Source organism: Ranitomeya variabilis, chromosome 3 (genome assembly GCF_051348905.1).
Source record: "Ranitomeya variabilis isolate aRanVar5 chromosome 3, aRanVar5.hap1, whole genome shotgun sequence".
NCBI lineage: Eukaryota > Metazoa > Chordata > Amphibia > Anura > Dendrobatidae > Ranitomeya > Ranitomeya variabilis.
In genome coordinates this window covers 104,582,218-104,600,635 of record NC_135234.1, presented here as the reverse complement: position 1 = coordinate 104,600,635, position 18,418 = coordinate 104,582,218, and the positions used below count along the sequence as shown (strand labels likewise).

Genomic DNA, 18,418 nt, shown 5'->3' with positions numbered 1-18,418 from the left:
AGGAACATCATACTGCATATGGGGCTGCGGGAACATCAGACTGTATAGGGGCTGTGGGAACATCAGACTGTATATGGTGCTGTGGGAACATCAGACTGTTTAGGGGCTGTGAGAACATCAGACTGTCTATGGGACTGCGGGAACATCAGACTGTATATGGGTCTGTGGGAACATCAGATTGTTTAGGGGCTGTGTGAACATCAGACTGTATATGAGGCTGCGGGAACATCAGACTATATGGGGCTGTGGGAACATCAGACTATATGGGGCTGTGGGAACATCAGATTGTTTAGGGGCTGTGAGAACATCAGACTGTATAGGGGGCTGTGGGAACATCAGACAGTATAGGGGCTGTGGGAACATCAGACTGTATGGTGGCTGTGGGAACAGACTGTATGGGGGCTGTGGGAACATCAGATTGTTTAGGGGCTGTGAGAACATCAGACTGTATAGGGAGCTGTGGGAACATCAGACAGTATAGGGGCTGTGGGAACATCAGACTGTATGGTGGCTGTGGGAACATCAGACTGTATGGGGGCTGTGGGAACATCAGACTGTATAGGGGCTGCGGGAACATCAGTGTATATGGGGCTGTGGGAACATCAGACTGTATATGAGGCTGTGGGAACATCAGACTGTATAGGGGCTGTGGGAACATCAGACTGTATAGGGGCTGTGGGAACATCAGATTGTTTAGGGGCCGTGAGAACATCAGACTGTATAGGGGGCTGTGGGAACATCAGACAGTATAGGGGCTGTGGGAACATCAGACTGTATGGTGGCTGTGGGAACATCAGACTGTATGGGGGCTGTGGGAACATCAGACTGTATAGGGGGCTGCGGGAACATCAGACTGTATATGGGGCTGTGGGAACATCAGACTGTATATGAGGCTGTGGGAACATCAGACTGTATATGGGGCTGCGGGAACATTAAGACTGTATATGGGGCTGTGGGAACATCAGACTGTATATGGGGCTGCGGGAACATTAAGACTGTATATGGGGCTGTGGGAACATCATACTGTTTAGGGGCTGTGGGAACATCAGATTGTTTAGGGGCTGTGTGAACATCAGACTGTATATGAGGCTGCGGGAACATCAGACTATATGGGGCTGTGGGAACATCAGACTATATGGGGCTGTGGGAACATCAGATTGTTTAGGGGCTGTGAGAACATCAGACTGTATAGGGGGCTGTGGGAACATCAGACAGTATAGGGGCTGTGGGAACATCAGACTGTATGGTGGCTGTGGGAACAGACTGTATGGGGGCTGTGGGAACATCAGATTGTTTAGGGGCTGTGAGAACATCAGACTGTATAGGGAGCTGTGGGAACATCAGACAGTATAGGGGCTGTGGGAACATCAGACTGTATGGTGGCTGTGGGAACATCAGACTGTATGGGGGCTGTGGGAACATCAGACTGTATAGGGGGCTGCGGGAACATCAGTGTATATGGGGCTGTGGGAACATCAGACTGTATATGAGGCTGTGGGAACATCAGACTGTATAGGGGCTGTGGGAACATCAGACTGTATAGGAGCTGTGGGAACATCAGACTGTATAGGGGCTGTGGGAACATCAGATTGTTTAGGGGCCGTGAGAACATCAGACTGTATAGGGGGCTGTGGGAACATCAGACAGTATAGGGGCTGTGGGAACATCAGACTGTATGGTGGCTGTGGGAACATCAGACTGTATGGGGGCTGTGGGAACATCAGACTGTATAGGGGGCTGCGGGAACATCAGACTGTATATGGGGCTGTGGGAACATCAGACTGTATATGAGGCTGTGGGAACATCAGACTGTATATGGGGCTGCGGGAACATTAAGACTGTATATGGGGCTGTGGGAACATCAGACTGTATATGGGGCTGCGGGAACATTAAGACTGTATATGGGGCTGTGGGAACATCATACTGTTTAGGGGCTGTGGGAACATCAGATTGTTTAGGGGCTGCGGGAACATTAAGACTTTATATGGGGCTGTGGGAACATCAGACTGTATAGGGGCTGTGGGAACATTAAGACTGTATATAAGGCTGTGGGAACATCAGACTGTATATGGGGCTGCGGGAACATCAGACTGTATATAAGGCTGTGGGAACATCAGACTGTATATAGGGCTGCGGGAACATCAGACTGTATATAAGGCTGTGGGAACATCATACTGTATATGGGGCTGTGGGAACATCGGACTGTATAGGGGCTGTTGGAACATCAGACTGTATATACAGTTAGGTCCATATATATTTGGACAGAGACAACATTGTTCTAATTTTGGTTATAGACATTACCACAATGAATTTTAAACAAAACAATTCAGATGCAGTTGAAGTTCAGACTTTCAGCTTTCATTTGAGGGTATCCACATTAAAATTGGATGAAGGGTTTAGGAGCTTCCGCTCCTTAACATGTGCCACCCTGTTTTTAAAGGGACCAAAAGTAATTGGACAATTGACTCCAAGGCTATTTCATGGACAGTTGTGGGCAATCCCTTCATTATGTCATTTTGAATTAAGCAGATAAAAGGCCTGGAGTTGATTTGAGGTCTGGTGCTTGCATTTGGAAGGTTTTGCTGTGAAGTAAACATGCGGTCAAAGGAGCTCTCCATGCAGGTGAAACAAGCCATCCTTAAGCTGCGAAAACAGAAAAAACCCATCCGAGAAATTGCTACAATATTAGGAGTGGCAAAATCTACAGTTTGGTACATCCTGAGAAAGAAAGAAAGCACTGGTGAACTCATCAATGCAAAAAGACCTGGGTGCCCACGGAAGACAACAGCGGTGGATGATCGCAGAATAATCTCCATGGTGAAGAGAAACCCCTTCACAACAGCCAACCAAGTGACCAACACTCTCCAGGAGGTCGGCGTATCAATATCCAAATCTACCATAAAGAGAAGACTGCATGAAAGTAAATACAGAGGGTTCACTGCACGGTGCAAGCCACTCATAAGCATCAAGAATAAAAAGGCTAGACTGGACTTTGCTAAAAAACATCTAAAAAAGCCAGCACAGTTCTGGAAGAACATTCTTTGGACAGATGAAACCAAGATCAACCTCTACCAGAATGATGGAAAGAGAAAAGTATGGCGAAGGCGTGGTACAGCTCATGATCCAAAGCATACCACATCATCTGTAAAACACGGCGGAGGCAGTGTGGTGGCTTGGGCATGCATGGCTGCCAGTGGCACTGGGTCACTAGTGTTTATTGATGATGTGACACAGGACAGAAGCAGCCGAATGAATTCTGAGGTATTCAGAGCCATACTGTGTGCTCAGATCCAGCCAAATGCAGCCAAACTGATTGGTTGTCGTTTCATACTACAGATGGACAATGACCCAAAACATAAAGCCAAAGCAACCCAGGAGTTTATTAAAGCAAAGTGGAATATTCTTGAATGGCCAAGTCAGTCACCTGATCTCAACCAAATTGAGCATGCATTTCACTTGTTAAAGACTAAACTTCAGACAGAAAGGCCCACAAACAAACAGCAACTGAAAACCACCGCAGTAAAGGCCTGGCAGAGCATCAAAAAGGAGGAAACACAGCGTCTGGTGATGTCCATGAGTTCAAGACTTCAGGCAGTCATTGCCAACAGAGGGTTTTCAACCAAGTACTAGAAATAAACATTTCACTGTGTAATCTCTATACAAGAGTTTTGTATACATAGTTTTTTATGTATACATATTTTATATAGGTATATATTTTTTATGTATATATTTTTTATGTGTATATATTGTCACATATATATATATTTTTCATTTGTCCTCCATATTTTTACACTTATTTCCTTTTATTGTATGGCTATGGCAGCTTTTTTGGTTTGTTTGGTATTTTACTTAGGCTTCTTACATAGCCCTGTACATAGATTTTTTACACACATAACTATATAAGCGAGATTACACCGCAAGCGCTATTTTCCTTATATACCACCAGCTGCCACTGTCTTGTTTTTAGAGCAGTTTATTTGTAGTTTTGTCTCCTATCCTAGATTTTATTGTATTTTTCATTAAAGTTTGATTTTATTGGATACATATATTCAGGCATTGTACTCATTTTTATCTTATTTTATTGCATAAATGACAATACGATTGTATTTATCCATATTACATGTTTCTTTCTGACATTTAATCTATACTCCAGAGGCAATATGCTTTATTTGTGGCATACATATAATTATTCCTGATCTCATTGATACCATGTTGTGTTCCACACCATCTTTACACACCCAGGGGATGGGCGGGTTGGTAAATGGTGATTGACAGGATGATTGGCTTTAATAGCGGGGAGCAACAGGGACCGGCAACCCTGATGAAGGAGGACGTTGTTCCTCTGAAACGCGTTGGTATGCTTTTTGGCCCCAGCACCGCTCCGTAGCTAATTTTGTGACGTCACACGCCAGTCAGTCCTGTCGGCCCTTTTTTTCCCGTTTCTTCTTGCACGCATCCAGAGGCGCCACCGGCCGGGGTCTCTCTGGCTCTGCGTAGCACCTCATCACCTGCTCTCCGCCGACGCCCATCTTTCTCCTGCCGCTGCGGACTCTCCAGCTTTCGGCCACGATCGCTTCACCCAACCGGTGAGTCCCACACCGATATACCTGTCAGGTAGATTCACAGCTCATCTGCAGCACCATCTGGGGTTCAGTGCAGCGTTCCGTAGGTGACCAGCTTTTGACGTGTAAAGGTTGGGGCACCACGTAGACGCTGATTTCTCCTCCTATCATCTTGTGCTTCGTGCCCACTGTCACACACCTACAGGGCAGTTTGTGCATGCTCCGTTTTGTATGTCCTATCCCATACTTACCTTTACAGGCTCTTTCACCTCCTCAAGCGCGTTTTCGAATCATCTTTTCAGCTTGTATCATCCCTACGACAGTGTTCCGGCACCTCCTGTCTCGATTCCAGCTGCTGTGGGGGTTTCCTTCTCCTTTCCAGGTTAGCGCTGGTGTGGTTTTTGTATACATTTTACACAGTCTCAGGTGCCTCCACACTTCAGCAGCTCCACCATGGCCATCCATACTCTGTGGATGGATAGGGATCATAGGCTCACATTTATTAAAGATAAGTTTTCATTCCAAGGTCTGTCCCCTTCTGGCCCTACCCTAACCAGAGATTTATTGAAATCTCTGGAGAAACTCCTCTTTACAGAGATGAGGGACATGTGGGAAGTGGCCTCCCTGGAAAAGTACGCCCAAGCCCACACGGTTCCAAAAGGGCTCACTATATATAAAACATTAGCGGGGGACTTTGGAGATCCTAGTATACAGCAAGAGTGGGATGACATGTTCCACTCTTTTTCACTCAAAACACTGCAGTTTATTATAGAGAAACGGTCGGCTAATGTATCCAAAACAAGCCGCCTTATCGAACAGACATTCGAACAACTCCATACGTGTCCACTTACTAAAGAAACGCAAGATCTAGCTGATAATATATTGTACCGTCTCAAAGAGAAAGAGAAGGACATTCTTAGTAAGAAAATGAGGAAATTTCAAAGGGATAATATACCTATAGAACCCCATATGAGTCACCCTATTCCACGCAGTCCTGGGGACTCTCTAAGCCCCCATAATCAATCCATTTCTGATGAGTTATTCATTTTGGACGAGTACGTTCTTACACCTAAACAACACGACTCGGACCTCTCCTTGGCATTTTCTGTATATGCAGAGTCCAATTCCACACAGTATACTCCAGTTTCCACTCGTAACACCATCCCTTTCAGACCCTTGGAATCACATAGAGGGAATCAATCTCTTGAGACCACTTTGGATATCCCCACACCTACAGGGCAGTTTGTGCATGCTTCGTTTTGTATGTCCTATCCCATACTTACCTTTACAGGCTCTTTCACCTCCTCAAGCGCGTTTTCGAATCATCTTTTCAGCTTGTATCATCCCTACGACAGTGTTCCGGCACCTCCTGTCTCGATTCCAGCTGCTGAGGGGGTTTCCTTCTCCTTTCCAGGTTAGCGCTGGTGTGGTTTTTGTATACATTGAACATTTTATTTACAATTATTTAATCTGTCCAATTACTTTTGGTCCCTTTAAAAACAGGGTGGCACATATTAAGGAGCTGAAACTCCTAAACCCTTCATCCAATTTTAATGTGGATACCCTCAAATGAAAGCTGAAAGTCTGAACTTCAACTGCATCTGAATCGTTTTGTTTAAAATTTATTGTGGTAATGTCTAGAACCAAAATTAGAATAATGTTGTCTCTGTCCAAATATATATGGACCTAACTGTAAGGCTGTGGGAACATCAGACTGTATATGGGGCTGCGGGATCATCAGACTGTATATGGGGCTCTGGGAACATCGGACTGTATAGGGGCTGTAGGAACATCATACTGTATATGGGGCTGTGGGAACATCAGACTGTATATGGGGCTGTGGGAACATCACACTGTATCGGGGGCTGTGGGAACATCAGACTGTATAGGGGCTGTGGGAACATCAGACTGTATAGGGGGCTGTGGGAACATCAGATTGTTTAGGGGCTGTGAGAACATCAGACTGTATATGGGGCTGCGGCAACATCAGACTGTATATGGGTCTGTGGGAACATCAGATTGTTTAGGGGCTGTGTGAACATCAGACTGTATATGAGGCTGCGGGAACATCAGACTATATATGGGGCTGTGGGAACATCACACTGTATCGGGGGCTGTGGGAACATCAGACAGTATAGGGGCTGTGGGAACATCAGACTGTATGGTGGCTGTGGGAACATCAGACTGTATGGGGGCTGTGGGAACATCAGACTGTATAGGGGGCTGCGGGAACATCAGACTGTATATGGGGCTGTGGGAACATCAGACTGTATATGAGGCTGTGGGAACATCAGACTGTATAGGGGCTGTGGGAACATCAGATTGTATAGGGGCTGTGGGAACATCAGACTGTATAGGGGCTGTGGGAACATCAGACTGTATAGGGGCTGTGGGAACATCAGACTGTATGGGGGCTGTGGGAACATTAGATTGTATGGGGGCTGTGGGAACATCAGACTGTATAGGGGGCTGTGGGAACATTAGATTGTATGGGGGCTGTGGGAACATCCGACTGTATAGGGGGCTGTGGGAACATCATACTGTTTAGGGGCTGTGGGAACATCAGATTGTTTAGGGGCTGTGAGAACATCAGACTGTATATGGGTCTGTGGGAACATCCGACTGTATATGGGGCTGCGGGAACATTAAAACTGTATATGGGGCTGTGGGAACATTGGACTGTATAGGGGCTGTTGGAACATTAAGACTGTATATAAGGCTGTGGGAACATCAGACTGTATATGGGGCTGCGGGAACATCAGACTGTATATAAGGCTGTGGGAACATCAGACTGTATCGGGGGCTGTGGGAACATCAGACTGTATAGGGGCTGTGGGAACATCAGACTGTATAGGGGCTGTGGGAACATCAGACTGTATAGGGGCTGTGGGAACATCAGACTGTATGGGGGCTGTGGGAACATTAGATTGTATGGGGGCTGTGGGAACATCAGACTGTATAGGGGGCTGTGGGAACATTAGATTGTATGGGGGCTGTGGGAACATCCGACTGTATAGGGGGCTGTGGGAACATCATACTGTTTAGGGGCTGTGGGAACATCAGATTGTTTAGGGGCTGTGAGAACATCAGACTGTATATGGGTCTGTGGGAACATCCGACTGTATATGGGGCTGCGGGAACATTAAAACTGTATATGGGGCTGTGGGAACATTGGACTGTATAGGGGCTGTTGGAACATTAAGACTGTATATAAGGCTGTGGGAACATCAGACTGTATATGGGGCTGCGGGAACATCAGACTGTATATAAGGCTGTGGGAACATCAGACTGTATCGGGGGCTGTGGGAACATCAGATTGTATAGGGGCTGTGGGAACATCAGACTGTATAGGGGGCTGCGGAAACATCAGACTGTATATGGGGCTGCGGGAACATCAGACTGTATATGGGTCTGTGGGAACATCAGATTGTTTAGGGGCTATGGGAACATCAGACTGTATAGGGGCTGTGGGAACATCATTGTAGCGCCGCTGGGTTTATACCTTGTTTCTTCGGCGTTACTTTTGCATGTCTCTGCTTTAACCCTTGCTCCTCTCCCCCTAATGTTCAGGGATACTGTTGTCTGTTACCTGTATGGATGCTGCTCAGTTCCCTGCCACCGCTGCGTAGCTGTACATGTGCTGTGATGACTTTGCTCTGCTGCATGGCCACTCGCATGTGTGGTCCCTGGGCTGCCACGCCAGTGTCCCAGATGTCCTGCCTGTGTCCAGATGTCCTGCCTGTGTCCAGATGTCCACCCTGAGATGACGTCCTTCTGGGATCGGTGTCTGATGTTCTCCTGCTGAGCCTGTGCTACGCCCGAGGCCTGAGAGATAGGCCGTCCTAGTATGCCCGTGCCAGATGATTTTGGACTGCATCAACCCGTGATGACTCCTGCCATCGTCAGACGTCCATCTAAGCCTGTGATCCTGATGTCCCGCCTGTGATCCTGATGTCCCGCCTGTGATCCTGATGTCCCGCCTGTGATCCTGATGTCCCGCCTGTGATCCTGATGTCCCGCCTGTGATCCTGATGTCCCGCGGTTCACCCAGTGATGACGTCCTTCTGGGATCGGTGTCTGATGTTCTCCTGCTGAGCCTGTGCTACGCCTGAGGCCTGAGAGAGAGGCCGTCCTAGTATGCCCGTGCCAGATGAACCTGGACTGCATCAACCCGTGATGACTCCTGCCATCGTCTGACGTCTGTGTCGTGTACCCTTCCTTGACATGTTGAATCGGGATCCTGACATCATTATGTTTTGTTATGTACTGTGCTGTCATTTAAGTAAACTTTGTTTCTTCATACCTGAAGTTGTGCGGTGTAGTCTAGTTCTGCATATCGACATCTTGTTCACATGCTCAGCTTCCACAGCCCCTGCTCGCTGCCCTTTCCTAGTCTGGGTAGGTCCAGGTTACTCTTTGTGGTCCAGTGGGTCCACATTGCGTTCCTTTTTGGGACGCTCGCCCACGTCGTCATGGTCTGGCGACGTGGAGGTGTCGGCTCGGCCACGTTTGTGGTCGCAGCCGTAGCAATCATACTGTTTAGGGGCTGTGGGAACATCAGATTGTTTAGGGGCTGTGAGAACATCAGACTGTATATGGGGCTGCGGGAACATCAGGCTGTATATGGGGCTGTGGGAACATCAGATTGTTTAGGGGCTGTGTGAACATCAGACTGTATATGAGGCTGCGGGAACATCAGACTATATGGGGCTGTGGGAACATCAGATTGTTTAGGGGCAATGGGAACATCAGACTGTATAGGGGCAGTGGGAACATCATACTGTTTAGGGGCTGTGGGAACATCAGATTGTTTAGGGGCTGTGAGAACATCAGACTGTATAGGGGGCTGTGGGAACATCAGACTGGGGGCTGTGGGAACATCAGACTGTATGGGGGCTGTGGGAACATCAGACTGTATAGGGGCTGTGGGAACATCAGACTGTATGGGGGCAGTGGGAACATCATACTGTATAGGGGCAGTGGGAACATCAGACTGTATAGGGGCTGTGGGAACATCATACTGTATAGGGGCAGTGGGAACATCAGACTGTATAGGGGCAGTGGGAACATCAGACTGTATAGGGGCTGTGGGAACATCATACTGTATAGGGGCAGTGGGAACATCATACTGTATAGGGGCAGTGGGAACATCACTGTATGGGGGCTGTGGGAACATCAGACTGTATGGGGGCTGTGGGAACATCAGACTGTATAGGGGCTGTGGGAACATCAGACTGTATGGGGGCAGTGGGAACATCATACTGTATAGGGGCAGTGGGAACATCATACTGTATAGGGGCAGTGGGAACATCATACTGTATAGGGGCAGTGGGAACATCAGACTATAGGGGCTGTGGGAACATCAGACTGTATAGGGTCTGTGGGAACATCAGACTGTATAGGGGCTGTGGGAACATCAGACTGTATGGGGGCAGTGGGAACATCATACTGTATAGGGGCAGTGGGAACATCATACTGTATAGGGGCAGTGGGAACATCAGACTGTATAGGGGCTGTGGGAACATCAGACTGTATAGGGGCTGTGGGAACATCAGACTGTATGGGGGCTGTGGGAACATCAGACTGTATGGGGGCTGTGGGAACATCAGACTGTATATGGGGCTGTGGGAACATCAGACTGTATATGAGGCTGTGGGAACATCAGACTGTATAGGGGTCTGTGGGAACATCAGACTGTATTGGGGCTGTGGGAACATCAGACTGTATTGGGGCTGTGGGAACATCAGACTGTATAGGGGGCTGTGGGAACATCAGATTGTATGGGGGCTATGGGAACATCAGGCTGTATAGGGGCTGTGGGAACATCAGACTGTATATGGGGCTGTGGGAACATCAGACTGTATATGGGGCTGTGGGAACATCAGACTGTTTAGGGGCTATGGGAACATCAGATTGTTTAGGGGCTGTGAGAACATCAGACTGTATAGGGGCTGTGGGAACATCAGACTGTATAGGGGCTGTGGGAACATCAGACTGTATAGGGGCTGTGGGCACATCAGATTGTTTAGGGGCTGTGGGGACATCAGACTGTATAGGGGCTGTGGGAACATCAGACTGTATAGGGGGCTGCGGGAACATCAGACTGTATAGGGGCTGTGGGCACATCAGATTGTTTAGGGGCTGTGGGAACATCAGACTGTATGGGGGCTGTGGGAACATCAGGCTGTATAGAGGCTGTGGGAACATCAGACTGTATAGGGGGCTGTGGGAACATCAGGCTGTATAGGGGCTGTGGGCACATCAGATTGTTTAGGGGCTGTGGGAACATCAGACTGTATAGGGGGCTGTGGGGACATCAGACTGTATAGGGGCTGTGGGCACATAAGGCTGTATAGGGGGCTTCAGGAACATCAGACTGTTTAGCGGCCATGGTGGGCATATACTATTCTATCTGCCGCAACAAACGCTGAAAAACCTGATACCTGCATTTTTTTGGTGTGGATTTCCAGCATTGTTTCACCACAAATTACGTTTAATGGGTGAAAAAAAACACTGGAAAAAACCAGTGAAAGAAGTGCCATGCTCCAATGTCTAAAAACCATGCAAAGCATAAAATACGCTGCTGAACATTTGCATAAAACATAAACCTGCTAAAAACCGCCTAGTTTGAACATAGCCTGTGAGGCGCCTGCATAGAGCAGATTTGCCATTTCTGTATACCTTCACTCATTTATCTGAATCATTTCCAGCACTAACAATGTAGTGTATCCGGGCCTAGCAGTGAGTGTAGCGGACCGGACTGCGCACGGCGGTATCCCGGGACCTATACACGAGTGTGTCCAGACGCCCAGCGCGCACTGAGGGCACTGGCGGGACAAGGCGAAGGTCATGCGGTGGGCGGGGCAATACATTGCTCAGTCAGTGGGCGTCATGTTTGTGGGCGGGGCAGTACATGGCCAGTCAGTGGGCGGCCTGCTGTTTGTGGGCGGGACCACAGTTCGCCTTGTTGCTGTTTTGACAGCTGCGGCAGAACACGGCGGCGGGATGGAGGCTCCGGAGCGAGTGTGGCTGCGGGCCCCGGGGCACCTGTCCCTGGACGATGTGTACAGCATGGCGAAGAGCCTGGGCTCCGAGCTGCAGAAGCTGACCGAGCAGTACGGCCCGGAGTCGGTGTCCGGGGTGGTCCCGCAGGTGGTGTGCGTTCTGGAGCTGCTGGAGGGCTTCGCTGCCACCGGGAGAGAGCGGGGACCCCCGGAGCATGAGCTGCTGATCCGGGCAGTGCAGAGCATGCATATGGGCAGAGACGAGCGCCCCGCACCGGTAAGGCTGATGTCGTTATAGCGTTATGTAACGTGTGGAACTACAAGTGCCAGCAGGTAGCTGTGGGAGTTGTGGTTCTCAGCTATCTTCTTACACAGACTATCAGTGACCCGGCCTGTCCGCCAGCTGCTGTCACACATTTAGGCTACATTCGCACCATGAGCTTTTATTGCGTTTTTGACTCTGTGTATTTTTGCTGCGTTTTACAGATCACGCGCAGTGGACGGGATTGATAGTAATCTGCTGCTCGCTGTGCTTCTTAATTACGCTGTGTAAATTCGCCTGTGCTGCCATTTTCTGATCCGCAGCACGTTCATTTCTCTTGTTTTCTGTGCGGATTTCCCCATGGACTTGGATTAGATGTGGAAAATCTGCAGGTAAAAATCACACACATTGTTAGTGCGTTTCCGAGGCCTAAACACATGTAATCTGCATCTAAGACCGTATAACGGGGCCGAGGCTCAGCGATAGAACGTCGGATCGCGCGGCCCAGTGTTACTCTATGGGGCAGCTCAGAACTGAGGATTTCTTATGCCAAGTTGGGATCAGAGAACAATGGCAGCAATTTTCAGGGACACTCTGCTCACAGGCACTCCTACAAGTCTATGGGTGCGAGTGACACTTCGGACTGTGCTCAGATGTCACCCGAGTGCAGGCCGATATACGCCGTGTCAGGCCATGGAGGAATTACTTTCTTGGAGCACTGACTCCTGGAGCCGAGGGTCATTAGCACATCACATCCCATAACTGTGCATTCCATGCCATACACTGGGGTGATTCCAGCCTTAGAATGTTTCAAAAGCAAACCAGCTTTATTTAAAGCATGAAACACCAAACAGACAAAAAAACAAGAAATTCTACAGCGTCAGAAACTCAGCAAACACTGATCGTGGAAACGTAGCTGTCTACTACAGGACCACTGCTGAGCTATCAAATCAGGACCCCTTAGGAAATGAAACGAGTCACACTCACCTTCTGCAGCAGCACCTTTCCAGTGAGAGCAGTGCTGTATGGGTCACATGACATTGTTGTGTCATGTGATCGCTGCAACCAATCAGCGGCTGCTGCTCCTCAGTATTCCCTTACCGTGGACGTCACTGAGGGAATAATAATGGCTGCAGCCGGTCAGCGGCCACAAGGCAGTGTCACGTGAGCGATGGGAGAACCATCACCGATGTAGCTGGGACGGCGCCGCTGTGTGCGGTTACTATAAGCTCTTCTTATGTTACTCAGGGAACTCCTGTCCAAGGTGTGGGAAACCTCTTATCAGCTCCCACCCCAAATATTACACCAGTGGTACCAATGGATCGGACCACAGCATCTAAAGGCTTCATATTATTTCTCAGAACAAGACTTAGGGGCCATGTATCAGATTAAAGGATCCCCCCCCCCCCCCCCCCCCATTGTTAGCAGGGCACATATTGGCATTGGATCTGACTTCTGCAATGTTCAGGTGACAGATCTGCTGCATTTTACAGTGACGGCGTCGTACTGGATCCTCGCGCTGCAGAGTAATTACAGTGCAGTGGATCTGAGACTCGCAGCATCGGCCGTTACTGTGCAGAGGGTGACGTTGGCGATCGACCCTCGTTATTTGCACATAGTATCCTGGGCGCTAACTGCACTATTGTGTGTTTTACACCGCAAAAATCCTATAGCAAATATGTTGTGTGTGAAGTTACGAGAGCAGAAACCCGCTGTGTATTACAGCACCAGTGTCGGGGATAGGATTTTGTGGACTCTCATCCACACACTGCAGAGAAAGTCTGCTCCTAATATTGATCTGCGCTGTGGATTAGACATCCGCAATGTCGATTTCTGTATCACATTTCAGCCTTATCAATAGAAAAGAGTGAAATCTGTGGCGTTTGCACAGTAAAAGTCGGACCACGTGCTGTGGTGTTCCGCGTGGATGAGCTGTTTGTGCTGGGGAGAAGCTGCTGTCAGGGATGTCGGTAAGCGGTTCATACACTCTCCCTATTAAAGGCACACATATTGAAAGTGACCAAGCGTGCATACAGGGCATATAACTGGTGCAACTGGTTAGTTGCAACTCATTGAATCAACGTATGTCTAATAGTAATAGTTGGAAACCATGTAGATTATATTATTAGCTTCTGGTCACATCTACGTTTATTAGAGAGTCACTCTTGGCAACCGTTATATCCCCCTAATCCTTTGTAAGTTTGTATGGCAGGTAGTGCAGGTCCATGAATATATTCACCGATCGCAGTCAACCCTGGTTTCCAGCGAGGCGCCGCTCCTCTGCTCTGTCGTGTGACTTCAAGTCAGACTAGCTGGGTGACACAGGAGTTTGTGGTCCAGATGTAGTTTTTGTAATATAAGTGCATGGAGGTTTGTTCTGAGGCTGTATAGGCTTACGCTGAAGGATGTAGCACAATGGTAACTGCCCCTGGGTGAGCTGGCACAGCTGTGATCCAGAGGAGGACCAGAGAAACTAGGGAAGACTGCGACCTGTAAGTATTTTAATGCACCTACACGACATCACATACACACTAAGGCCATGTGCACACGCTGCGGATTCCATTGCTGAATTTTCCGCAGCGGATTTGATTAAATCCGTAGTGCAAGAAGTACTGCAGATTTATCGCGTTTTTTTTGTGCGGTTTCCACTGCGGTTTTAGACACCTGCGGTTTTTTAATATGGAGCAGGTGCTAAACCGCTGTGGATTCCGCACAAAGAATTGACATGCTGCGGAAAATAAACCGCAGCGTTTCCGCTCATTTTTTTCCGCAGCATGTGCACAGCGGTTTTTGTTTTCCATAGGTTAGCATTGTACTGTACACCGCATGGAAAACTGCTGCGGATCCGCAGCGTCAAAAACGCTGCGGATCCGCAGCAAAAACCACAACGTGTACACATAGCCTTAGAAAACCTTGGGGGATACAGATTTTGTTGGGAGTACTTCTTAAAGCCTATTGTTTTTTTTTGTTTTTTTTCCGTCATAGTAGTACGTATAATAATGTTAATGTATGATGTCATATGAGTAGTGCACCATTGATCAAAGAATTTCCCCAGGGAAAATTATCACATTTCTAAAGATGGCCATACATATTACATCACTGACCGCTATTCCTCCTGACTGCCCCCCGACTCTGCCATGGGTTCCTGTGTTCTCTGAGACAGTCACTGCAAGAATCATCAAATAAAAGGATTGGGCGATTGAATTCCAGTTGCCGATTGTAATATCTCGTGACATAATCTGTCAGGGGACAGTCAGAAGGCCCCCATGCAATTTTGGCGGCTCTCCACAAAAATACTTTTAAGCCCTGATGGTCTTGGAATGTTTAGATGAACAAGTTGTCCATGAGGCAGAAGATTTCTCTGTTGTCTTTCCCAATTTGAGCTTTGTATTCTTCAGCTTTGTACATCTTTCTAAACTCTCGAAGCAGTCTGCAAATAGTTCTTCATAAAACACTCAGATACACTTAAAAAAGTGCGCGTGAAACAAGATTGTTTATCAGTTTCCCATGTAAGTACTATGGGACCCCATTAAAGGGGTTGTTCTACTGAGTTGAGTGATTGGCTGCAGAGGTCATGTGATTAGAACTGGACAGCATTCAATGACGTTCCGTTCCAGACACTGTTGCAGCAAATTACTGGCCTCAGGGGTCTGAAGACAATAGGGTCTCGTCCAGTGCAGATCACTACAGTAGCCTGTGCTGCAGTGGCAGGGATTGAAGTGTTGGGTATATTTCTTTATTTCATACCTTCTGCCCAAATATTATACAAGTTGGGTGACCACTGTAGTGGATTTGTTCCCTTCGAGCAAACGAGTGATCTAAAAATTCTGCAGTGCGTTGATTTTTGCATTGACACTGGAACCCATTGCAGAGGCCATGAGGACTAACCTGGGATAACTGGTTTGACACATGGGTCAGTGATGGTGAAAGTGGCTCTAAATGAGGACCACCTCTTGATTTATTTTTTTTTGGGGGGAGGAGGGTGCATTACCTGCTCCCAACCCTTGGATTTACTGTTTAGCATCCCGGCTGCAGCATATGCGGGTTGAATCTGAAGTTGCAAACAGGTAGTGGCTAGGTTATTGGCACACACTGATAAGGCTTGTGGGGGTTTCAAGCTTCGTTCTCTACTCTTTGGCTTAACCTGAAGCTCTCACATTTCTTCAGATTTAAGGGTTTCTAGCCATGGGATTCGGTTGGTGTTCATCTTCTGTCTCTGGTGCAGCTAAAGTGTTTAAAAGGAACCTGTCAAGTCCAGTAACGCTATTAACCTACGGATATAAGGTTAGGCTGCAGGTTAATAGTGTTTTGAAGGTGCCCAGCCGCCGTATTGAAAATATGGCACCTGGGAAAATTAGCTTTATTTCTCCCGGGAGCCTGCTTTCTCATGCAAGCGTACAAGGAGCAATTGCAGTCACTGCTCACAGCACTGAGAGCGGCGGCTGTTGGCACACCCTGGCACTGACAGTTCGCGGTGCAGTGCATCCGTGCAAAGCCAGCTGTCAATCAGTGCTGGGGCGTGCTCACAGCTGCTGCTGTTAGTGATGTGGACAGTGACTGTAATTGCTCTGGGCTCGCATGACAAAAAGCCAGTGGCTCCTGGCAGGGCTGACATCTGGGCATTACTGCCCTTGCTGCTGTATGGGGCCCAGAGAGTAGAAGTAAAGAAGTGCTTCTGCTCACCTGTCCCCAGTGTATGATAAAGTATCATGCGCATGGAGCCTTCCTAGTTCTGCACAGCCATCCAAACTGAACGGCTGTGCAGTGCCAAGGGGTTCCTTCCCCTAGTCTGACGCACAGGTGATTGCTCGTACGCGATGACTAGCCACTAGCCAAAAGTGGAGCAAGCTGCGATCGTGAGAGGTAAGTATGAAAAACTTTTTAATTCATCTGGATGTCCGTACCCATCTTTATCGACTGTGTGTGCATGCACCGGAGCCACTGTGGGTCACGGGCTCTGTGACGTCGCTCATCACTGCGAAAGCGTGGGATTTTAGAACCGATTCCCGTGAGGTTGGTGCACCCCGGAACATCAGTAAGAGTGCATGGGTGTTGACAATATGACAAGGCCATAGCTGAAAGAAAATGAAGCGCCACCCTATGACTGACAGAGATGGAACTGTATAACTATACAAAGTGATTTTTGGAGATGATTACAGCGCCATTTTGATTGAAAAACCACGTGTTAGTGATGCACATCGCATGGCTAACGGCACACTGGGGACAGTTTAGTTGCTACAAGTGACATGACAGGTTCCCTTTACTGACAATACCATAGGCACGCTTTACTCTGCTGAGGAACTGCATTCCTATATTTGAGTAAATAATAAACCAGTAGAAGTGTCACACCAGTGGGGGGAGGCCACAGACAAAAATAGGGTTTGTGACCGAAAGTAAAAGGAAGTGAACATCGTACACAAGACAAAACAAAAAAATTGAGCTTCACTTGAGTTGGTACACATGCAGCTCATAAGCGCATGTTCACATTGGCAAAAAGTGCATTTAAATTAGAGGTTTTAGTAATACTGTTTTTGATCAGAAACAGTATTGCTAAAAACTCTGTGTTATTTAAATGCACTTTTTGCTTTTTATTGTACACAAGACGTCTGGTTCAGCACCATTATGCCATTAGCCCAAATATTTGTCAGCACAATCTCCTATAACTAATACTAAGAACAAGAAACACCTTTCTATATTTCATGATTGTTTCCAAGTGAAGGATGCTGCCAGAGGCATTGCATGCAGTAACGTACCGTACACTGGATCTGCTCTGACACGCTGGAGAACAGGTGGGAAATGAGACTGCATTCCACATTTATTTTCCTCCAATCTGTGTGCAACATCTTCATTGTTAAGCATTGCTTTCCGTTCATCAGACGGTATTGTTTTCCACACTGTAGTGTGCAGATGTTCTGCTCCGGTGCTACTCTGTCGGCAATATTACACAAATAGTATAATGGTATTGTTGGGAGCTCTCCTTTTATGCAAGCAGGTGAATTGATAGTAACATTTAGGGCTCATGCAGACAAGTGTGTGTGTGTGTGTGTGTGTGTGTGTATATATATGTGTGTGTGTGTATATATATATATATAAATTGGTACAGACCAAAAGTTTGGACACACCTTCTAATTTAAAGATTTTTCTGTATCTTCATGACTATGAAAATTGTATATTCACACTGAAGGAGTCAAAACTATGAATTAACACATGTGGAATTATATACTTAACAAAAAAGTGTGAAACAACTGAAATTATGTCTTATATTCTAGGTTCTTCAAAGTAGCCACCTTTTGCTTTGATGACTGCTTTGCACACTCTTGGCATTCTCTTGATGAGCTTCAGGAGGTAGTCACCGGGAATGGTCTTCCAACAGTCTTGAAGGCGTTCCCAGAGATGCTTAGCACTTGTTGGCCCTTTTGCCTTCACTCTGCGGTCCAGCTCACCCCAAACCATCTTGATTGGGTTCAGGTCTGGTGACTGTGGAGGCCAGGTCATCTGGCGTAGCACCCCATCACTCTCCTATTTGGTCAAATAGCCCTTACACAGCCTGGAGGTGTGTTTGGGGTCATTGTGCTGTTGAAAAATAAATG

At 47.6% G+C, this 18,418-nt stretch overlaps 1 protein-coding gene across 2 annotated transcripts in view; it reads left to right on the top strand.

Annotated features, from left to right (window-relative positions):
• Positions 1-11,468: 11,468 nt before the first annotated feature.
• Positions 11,469-18,418, top strand: part of RILP (Rab interacting lysosomal protein) — a 67,152-nt gene continuing 60,202 nt past the window's right edge. Inside the window, exon 1 of one of the 2 annotated variants that reach the window (XM_077294464.1) lies at positions 11,469-11,843. In XM_077294464.1, the coding sequence (XP_077150579.1) occupies positions 11,568-11,843 (276 nt within the window). In that variant the 5' untranslated portion in view covers positions 11,469-11,567. The remainder of the gene's footprint in view (positions 11,844-18,418) is intronic. The other variant, XM_077294463.1, reaches the window with a different exon arrangement.